General features: G+C 45.3%; 1 protein-coding gene across 1 annotated transcript; it reads right to left on the reverse strand.

Moving 5' to 3' along the window:
* Positions 1 to 268: 268 nt before the first annotated feature.
* Supt7l (SPT7 like, STAGA complex gamma subunit) lies at positions 269 to 9386 on the reverse strand. Its single transcript, XM_028778977.1, has 5 exons — positions 9297 to 9386; positions 5210 to 5818; positions 4007 to 4331; positions 2282 to 2519; positions 269 to 949 (listed from the first exon to the last, which is right to left on the reverse strand). The coding sequence occupies exons 2-5, from the start codon at positions 5620 to 5622 to the stop codon at positions 687 to 689; spliced, it is 1239 nt and encodes a 412-aa protein (XP_028634810.1). The 5' UTR covers positions 5623 to 5818; positions 9297 to 9386; the 3' UTR covers positions 269 to 686.
* Between the last annotated feature and the right edge of the window lie 261 nt (positions 9387 to 9647).

Genomic DNA, 9647 nt, shown 5'->3' on the forward strand with positions numbered 1-9647 from the left:
GTGCAGGGTGAAAGATACTTAAAACTCTGTCAGCAGAGGAGCGTATGAAAAGTATAAACGACAAGGCTGGCTGGAATATTCTAGAAAAGAACTGTGGGGCCAGCTGCATAAGGATGATGGCTGTCACCACAGGGCTCTCGCTCTGTAGGAGGCTTTTGAGTAGCAAAACTAGTTTTGAAATCTGACTGACAAGCTTTGTTAGGTTTAGCTATTTTCTATCTTAACTACTGGATTCCCAGTGACAACACAAAATAGATGAATGAATCCCTGACTTCTAACATAGCATATATTTACGTGAACATATGCAAGCTTTGAAGTTTAAGCAGAGCACCTCAGCGTCCCTCCTCTCTGTAAGGAGCATTAAAGTGGCACAATTCTTCTCGAGTGTGCCAAAGACATGGCTGGGAGGAGCTGAGATGTGTGTTGTCCCACAGTAAAGCCAGCTGGAGACAGGACTTTGGTCTGATTACCAGGCCAGTATCACAATCCATCTGCAAACAGTGGCTGAGTTGTTCTGAAAAAGTACAACAATGCCAAAGTGAACTGTTACTACGTTAAGAACTGTTTCTCTAAAATTAGGAAACGCCTCAGCTGAAGAATAGAATCAAATTACTACTTATGGAAACAATCCAGACACCAAGGCTCCCTGCTGGCTGTGTGGGTCTGGATTCAGTGTCCTTTTGCAGTTAAATCTTCCTCATCCTCTTCTTGCAGCGCTGACTGAAAACAGGGGATGAGCCCATGAGGCTGTCAGTGGAGTGGGATCCATAGCTGCTGTCTGAGTCCTCAGGGCTCTGAGGGATTCCAGCTTCACTCATGCCCGACATTGGCTCCTCAAAGACATCACTACCCAACACCCCATGTGTGGACACATTGCCTTCTTCACTTTCTTGAGGCTCCATTTTCACATGCGCCAGGTTCCAGAGAGGAGAAGCATTTACCTCTGCACCTAGAAATGAAGGGAAAGATCATGAGCCCACGGTAAGGCCAACAACAGCTGCACGTCCTGCACTTGCTTGACTAGTGGTCTTCATGCTGCTTTCCTTGCAGTACCCCACATGGATTGAGGGTGTCACTGTTAGTCTGGGGTTCAAATGTCATCCACAAATTACCACCTCCTTTCTACTTTCATGGTTTTCCCTTCACCTTACCTCCATTTCTCCTATTCTAAAAAAAGTAAAACTGGGTGGAAAGATTATGTTCAAAGGCAGATACAGTTCCACAGTTTACCCTGTCCTGTACCCCCTCCCCACCGTGTGCGTGTGTGGTATACACATGAACCTGTAGGTATGTGTGCCCATCCATATGCACGTGGAAGCCAGAGAAGGATGCGAGGCATCTTTTTTTGTTCTCACTGCCTTGACCTGGAAGCTCAGTTTTCACTCAGCTGCCTGGCCAGTGAGATCTTATCTCCCCGTGCTGGGATTACAGGCACACAGCACACAGCCATCCATACCTTTTACATGGGTGCTGGGATTTGAACTCATATTCTCACACTTGCACATTAAGCCATCTCCCTAGGTCCCTTTCCTCCTTTTCATGTGGCTATTTTCCTTTTATTTGAGAATCTCTCTAGGCCTCTCTTGCATTTGAAGACCATGTTTATACATGATGGTGACATCAGTTCTCTGCTTGTCTTTCCTGGCAAAAGACATGGTCATTGGTGTCCTCTATCTTTCGTATGTATTTCGGTAATGCAGTTCTGCTGTTAACTATTATTTCCTCCTCAGAAAAGAACCTCTTCTCAGCACTTCTAACACTGACCTCGTTTTGTTTGGGTCACATCCGAGATTTGATATTTAAATTTTTTATGTGTTTACATTTGTAAACAACTAAGTGTCCAAACTAGTTTGCAACTTAACTGACTGGAGGTAGGGAAGCATAGCAATTCCAGCACGTGGGAGGCTGAAGCAGGAGTCCTTGAATTTCAGATCTACCTAGACTACACGGCAAGACCCTAAACAAAAATACAATTGCCTAAAAATAGAAAAGAACAAGCTAGTTCTCCAGGTTCCTAAAGTCGTCACAGCTGTGAACCTACAACAGACCGGCTCTGTCCAGCACAGCAGAACAATTTCATTCCCTTTGATCTGCAACTTTCTAGAAGTCCCTACAAGGAGACAGCCCCTTACACCAGAGAGTAAAGGACTCACCACCGCTCCTCCGTTTGCTCCAGCAGCTTCCGTTCTGCCCATGCCTGCCTTTCTCCCACTTGGAGTTGATTTGAAAGTGTCAGGATGAGCAGAACCAGATGCAAAATGAATACAACTTTCTTTCTTACTTGATGCTTGTGGCGAAGCCTCCACCTCCAGGTTGGATGGGAAGCGCTCACTCTGAGCCCCAAGGACCCCGATGGGTAAGGACTGGTCTCCAGAAGCAAGGTCAGCTTCCAGCTCCTCGCTGACAGGAAACGTGATATCACTCACAGGCTCCTCCTTGATCTTCATAGGTTTAGTGTCTTCTGTGGCCTTCTCTGGATTCACAATCCTTTCATATTCTTCAGAGAGCTGCTTACTAATCTGTTGGCAAGCAAGAGTTAGTTTTCCAGGGCTATTTTAGAATTAAATTGGATAGTGAGCTTGGAATAACCCAAGGAAAACTAGGCAGGAGTTACCAGATGAGTTGTTCTTTCTGATGTGTGTATATATGTGTGCATGCACGCGTGTGTGTGTGTCTGTGTGTGTCCACATGAATGTTCGGAGGTCAAAGAGTCATCTCAGCTGTCATTCCTCAGGTGCCTCCACTTCTCATCTGGGAAAGTGCGCCTCAGGAACCCACCTGTCTATGCCTCCCATCTCCCCATCGATGGGCTTATAAGTGTATGCCACCACACCTGGCTTTTCACATGGGCTCCAGGGATCTGAACTCAGGCTCTCATGCTTTCAAGACAAGCACTTTACTAACAGCCAACCTGAAAGGTGAGTTTAAAACCTCTACTGCTGGCTGGAAAGTGGTGGTGCACGCCTTTAATCTCAGCACTTGGGAGGCAGAGCCAGGTGGATCTCTGTGAGTTCAAGGCCAGCTGTACTACAAAGCAAGTTCTAGGATAGGCAGGGTTTTTACAGAGAAACATTGTGTTGAAAAAAAAAAAAAACCAACAACAATAAAACTACTGCCAGGGCTAGGGTGCCAATAGTGAAGAGTGCATGCTTAGCCTGTGCAAGGCCATGAGTTCAAATCCAGCACCATCAAACAAGGACAGCTGCCACTGCCAACAGAAGAAGTCACTTAAGGGTTTGGGTCTGAGTTTATGACAGACACGTAAGTTACACAAAGCAAAAAAGCCAGAACTGAGGCAAAACACATTTCTGTCTATAAAAACTAACGATTATCTGGCCATATATCTGGAATTCCATCTCTTAGGAGGTTGAAAAGAAGGGAGAGTAAGGCCAGCCTGGCTGCTCAGGGCAATCGTGTCTCACAGGACAGAAGCCTCCCGAGCATCTGGCATGCAGACCCTCTAGGCGAACCGTGAGTGGAGCAAGCAATCTGGGTCCTCTTGTTAGACACTAAAGGGTACTGGTCACTAAGTGCCTAAGCCTCAGGAACTGGAGAGATGGTGCTCTTACCTGAACCCTTCTGGTACTCCACTGGTTTTGTTTAGTTTTCAACACACTTAATGCTATCTGAAATAGTTGTGTTTATTACTTGTTTGCCTGTTTTTGCTTCCCATGAACACTGCAAGTTCAAAAGACTTGATTCCCCTTGAAAACTACTATCTCCCACAATGCCTGACACAGTAAGTCCTCAATAAATACTTGTTGAATAAAATACTTGCAAAACAAAACTTCCAGAGGAAGTAACGAGGAATGGGCTACCCACTGACTGAAAGAGGCCTTGTTTTCTCACTGGGCTAGTAGTGGTGAGGACAGAGAAACACACAGACCATTAGAAAAGTGCATCAGATCCACTCTGCTCCAAATCCCCATGCGCCGTACTCCAGAACACGTGCTGCAGACCCTACTAGAGTAGGAGACTTTGCCCATGGCTCCCAGGGTCTCCTCACCTGTAGCATGTACGTGTGATAGTCCTTGATGCGGTGCTGCCAGAACTTCTGGAGGGAGAGCACACTGCCAATGCCCACCTCGTGGAACACCTGCTCCATGACGTCAGGGAAGGGCGTCTGGCCCAGCAGGGCCTCCCGATCCACAGCGAAGCGCAGCAACTTGGTGAACTTGAGGCAGTACTCATGCGCTACGTCAGTCAGGGTCTCCAGGACACTTTCATTAGCACACTCAAAGCCTGCGTGGGCCAGGATTGTGGCAACTGCTTGGTAGAGGAGCTGCCGACAGGAGTGCCAGCTCAGCTCGGTCACCGGCTCTCCTTTCCCACTGAGAGAGGAGACAAGGGAGTGTTATTCGAGTTCTTGTCAAGGGATGACCAGCCTGGCTAGAGAGCTTTGGGCATGTTTGTTTCTGACTCCCCAGTGCTCAGATTATAAACGTTAAGCCACCATGCCTAGGTCTTTTACATGGGTTCTGGGGACAGAACACAGGGTCTCACTAACCACCTTACTGACTAAGCCATCTCTCCAGCCCCTAGGTTCTTAAAAATTAAAATAGAAACTTGGCAAAAAACTACAAAGTTGTAGTAATAACACAAACTTAGTATGATGGATATTTTATTGAATGGTGTGAATATGCTGGGTTTTTTTGTTTGTTTGTTTGTTTGTTTTGTTTTGCTCTGTGCCAGGCCACTGCCTTATCAGCCCACGTTTTCATATTCATGTATCAGTGTGTTATTTCACTTCTAGTAAACTGCCTGGAATTAATTAATGTTCATGTATCAGTGTGTTATTTCACTTCTAGTAAACTGTCTGGAATTAACAAGCAATCAATCAATACCTATTGTGCTAGAAAATTTAAAAAGTAATCATCCCAGCACTAGGGAGGCAGAGGCAGACAGATCTCTATGAGTTTGAGGCCAGCCTGGTCTATAGAACTAGTTCCAGGATAGCCAGGGCTACACAGAAAAATTATCTCATAAAATAAAAACAGAAACTAAAAGAACAACAAAATTACAGACTAGCTTGTGGCGACTTGAACTAACTGCACTCAGCTCCGCTAATGACTCCAGTGACATTAGCCTAGTCAATCACTTCCATCTTCAGTGTCCTTGTGTACAAGTGGAAATGGCACCATAATCTTAACAGGGTCACTGGGAGTGGAGATTACTTAAGAAAAACCACCACAGCAATGCTCTGTCTTACCGGTAAAAGTCACTCTCTGGGTCACTGTGCCGGATCTGAAATGGTGCATTGGGATTTTTACAATCTAAAGGCTGGAGGTCATCAGGGAGAGGAGGTGACCCAGGGCAGGAGGGAAGAGGCTCACTCTCTTCAGTCTTCACGCCCTCTGTCTGCTGCTGACTCTGGGTCTGAGCTGTGGCAATAAGGCTGCGCAGACGTCGGTTGTGCTGGATCAACTGAATGGTGTGGATGGTGAGGCTGCAGGGTTCTGAGGGGATGTCCAGCATGGTGGGGGGCTTCGGCTTGTTGGCTGAGGGCTGGTGCAGGGGTGGGTCATGGACTTCCACCAGGCGGAACTCCCGTGGGAGCAGATCAAAGGAACTTCTGTTGGTTTGTCCTGATGGTATTGGTATTTCTCCCCAGTACCTCAGCATTTTAGAGTGAACAGAGAAGGGCTCTTGGGCTTAATTTAGATGATGCCCTAAAGGTATGTGTTTACGTCTCTGGCAACTGTAGAACATAAGCTTTTGTAGTGAAAAGTAGGAAGTCCAGGCAGTTCTGACATAAAAAGCAAGCTAAGATCACTTTGAAAAAGGTGCTAGCAAAACTCTAGGACAAAAGATGTTCTCCCTGAAGAAATGAAGAGAAAAATAACTGTTAGATGCCAATCACACAGGACAGCTCCTCTTTGAATTAGAAAAGGACAATCAAAGTCATTAAAAGGTAAAGAGCAGTGACTTGTGTGTGGGACTCGTAACATGTACACTGCCTATTTCACATCACACATTCATCACCAGAATAACCATCATGCCTCATTCTAAATTCTTGACAAGGCAAAAAACTTAAGTGGGAGTACTTCCAGAGTATTTCTACAATTGTGCTAGATTTCTAGGAAAAACAGAGTAGCATTAAAAATACCACCAGCCAGCCAGACATGGTGGCGCACTCCTTTCTCCCAGCACTCAGGAGGCAGAGGCACACAGATCTGAGTTCAAGGCCTGCCTGGTCTACAGTGTGCGTTCCAGGATAGCCAGTGCTATACAGAGAAACCAGATCTCAAAAAACAAAACATACTAATAGGTGCTTTTTAATCTGTGCTGTGCCTGGTAGAAACATTCATGAACCTTTAATCTAGCCTAATGCTTCCAAATTCTGAAATATACATGAACAAACGGGTTCTTTGTGGGCATGGAGGTCAGGGATCAGCCTCAGGCAACAATCCATCTTGCCTTTTCATATAGGATCTCTCACTGGAGTCTAGGGTTTGCTGATTATTCTAAATCGGTGTGTTGCGTGTAGTTTTATTCTACTTCTTTGCTCTGGGACTGTCGGAGCTACCAGCCCCCACCCGGCTTCCCTTTTGCTATAAGTGCCTTTAGCTCTGGGAGGTGACTGAGTTACCAACCTCTTTCCTACTTCCCTTGAATCTGTCGATAAAAGACATACACAGTTTGTTCCTTTATAACTTGCCTTCTTAGCACAACTGCTGGGTGATACTGTCTCCCACCTAGAAAAGCATGCCCTTATTAACATTTTGATCTCTGTCTCTTCACCTGCCCCAAACTTCAGTGGCTAGTCCCACCTAGCCCCTGCCAAACATCCATGACCACCCCGCCTGTAGCAGCGGCCACAGGCCCCAGTTCCCCCATGACCTCACATGGTTGCCTCTTTCTTCCTCCAAAATATGGCAGAAAAACTTCTACTTCCTTGTGTCTCCCTTTCTCTCTTGGGACCCGGAAGTCCCACCCATACCTTCCGCTCAGCAATTGGCGATCAGCAATTGGCCCTCGGCTTTCTTTACTGACAAATCAAGAACCAATTGGGAAACAAGACCTTAGCATCAGAACTGCCCCCTTCACCAGTAAGTTCCAGGGATCTGCCTCTCCCCACAAGCTATAAGCACATGCACCTATACCTGTTTTTTGTTTTTGTTTGTTTTTGTCTTTTTTTGTTTGTTTGTTTTTTGTTTTTTCGAGACACGGTTTCTCTGTGTAGCCCTGGCTGTCCTGGAACTCACTCTGTAGACCAGGCCGGCCTCGAACTCTGAAATCCGCCTGCCTCTGCCTCCCAAGTGCTGGGATTAAAGGCGTGCGCCACCGCCACACGGCATAACTGGGTTTTTGATATGGGTTTTGGGGATTGAACTCAGGGTTCAAGCATTTTATAAACTGAGCTGTCTCCCCAGATTGAATCTGAGAGACTTCTGCTGCCTTCTAACAAGTACTCCTTCCTCTAGTCCAGTTGTTCTGAACGTGTAGGTCATAAGCCCTTTGGGGATCAAATGACTCTTTCATAAGCAAGGAATATTAGATATCCTGTATATCAGATATTTACAATAAGATTCGTAACTGTAGCAAAATTACAGTTATGAAGTAGCAATGAAAATCAAAATAATTTTATGGTTGAGGGGTCACCACAACATGAGGAACTATATTAAAGGGTCACAGCACTAGGAAGGTTGAGATCTGCTGTTCCAGCCTCTCTCAGAATCTGACCTACACTTGGCCCTGTTGCTAGACTTTCTCCCTTTCTCTGTCTTTCTGTCTCTCTCTCGGTACTGAAGATTGAACACATGCTACGAAAGTAAATATTTTATTACTGAGCTACACTTCCAAGCTTTTTTGTTTTGTTGTTTTACTTGGAAAAAGTTAGAATTCTGCGGCTTACCATTCAATGAAACCTACTACCTTTCTTTAATTCAGTTCTCCAGGCTCACTGCCCATATGTCTCTTCAGGTCCAACTAACGTCAAATGAACTCATTGTGTGAAAGTGTAAGATCTTTGTCCTGAGGGAAGAGTAACGGAAGCAAAATATTGCAATATAGCAGCATGCAGGCACTGCTACTTGCTTAAACTCAGTGGCCTGTAGGCAAAGGAGGGGCTTCCTGGACGAAATGACCTCAGTTCTAACAATATGATACTCAGTTTCTTTCTTTCCTTCTTTCATTTACTTATTTTGGGTGTGTGTGCATATGAAAATCAGAAGACAACTTGTGAGAGTCAGTTCTCTCCTTACACCATGTGAGTTCCATGGACTGAACTCAGATTGTTAGACTTGGCAGCAAGTGCCTTTACTTACTGAGCCATTTAACTGGCCCCTCAGTTAATTTTCTAAGATTGTATTTTATTTTTAATTAGTTAATTTCAAGACAAGGTTTCTCTGTGTAGCCTGGGCTGTCCTGAAACCTACTCTGTAGACCAGGCTGGCCTTGAATTTAGAGATTTTATTTCTATTGTTGTCTGTTGGGAGTTGGGTATGTATGTGTGTTCCTTGTGCCAAGGAGAGTTGAAGAGGGCATCAGATCCCTCTGGAGCTGGAATTAGATATGGCTATGAACTGCCCTGATGTGGGTACTAGAAATGGAACTCAGGTCCACTGGAAGAGCAGCAAGTACTGTTAACCACAGAACCATTTCTCCAGCCCCACTACTCAGCTTCTTGAGAACATCAGACATTTTTATAATTGACCCTTTGAATTGTGACCTCTACCACCCTCTACATCTTTATTAGACTTGAATTTGTTCTTTAAGATAACTGAAACGCAATCCCCCAACATTTCCCCAATACACACCCTTTCTTTGTATCCCCAAATCAATTTGCTTTTATCCCTGAAACTTAAGTTTAGTCGACTTATTCATCTGTATTCACCTACTTGTTATGGCTACCATCTTGATATAGTGTCAAAGAGTTACAATATAAGATACTGCTTAGTTCAATTTTCCAACCATCTTATGAAAAATAACACTATCACTTCCAATTTTTCAGATGTGGAAGCTGTGGTCCAGTGTCATGCCAATGTCATAAATACAGAGAGAAAGAGAAATGAGGTTTCGATGCTCAGGTTCTAAAGCCACTAAACATGCTGCCTCAATAATTTGTTCCGAATAATAAAAGAATGAGCAAACAAGAAATTGCTTCTTCCCTAACTTCACAAAAGGAGTAAAGGGGTTATCAAGCCTAAGGTCCGGGAGCTGCAGGGTAGGGCCTCCTTGCTCCGGATGTGCAGGCTTAGGCGCCAACCACAGGATCCAAGGAAGTCTGATTTACAAGGCAGCAAGAAAATGGGACGCTCTGGACCTGAACCAGAAAATAAAGCTCAAATACTCACCGCCCTGTCCCAGGAGTGGTCTACGCGGCTGTCTGACCGGTCTGAGTCGACGACTAGGTCAAGCCTAGGAGCCTTGTTTATTGATTAATGGTCCAAGGCCACCGGAAGCACTTCTTCCCAATCGCCCTCTGACGCAGGAAGTTATTACTAGCCGGTTGCAGCGCCTAAAAATGTCCGTGTTCTGCACAGCACTTTGAAGCCCCTCCCTCCTTTCTGATATTGTGTCTCCCTAGAGCTATTCACATCTTTAAAACTCTGTGAGTCTTGAAAGAGACATTGGCGTCCAGAGAAGCGTCAGGGAGCTAGGAAGGAGGAGGAGAAGTGAGCAGGAACGTGGAGAGCGAGGGGCCG

This window comes from Grammomys surdaster, unplaced genomic scaffold, assembly GCF_004785775.1.
Source record: "Grammomys surdaster isolate TR1022 unplaced genomic scaffold, NIH_TR_1.0 343, whole genome shotgun sequence".
NCBI lineage: Eukaryota > Metazoa > Chordata > Mammalia > Rodentia > Muridae > Grammomys > Grammomys surdaster.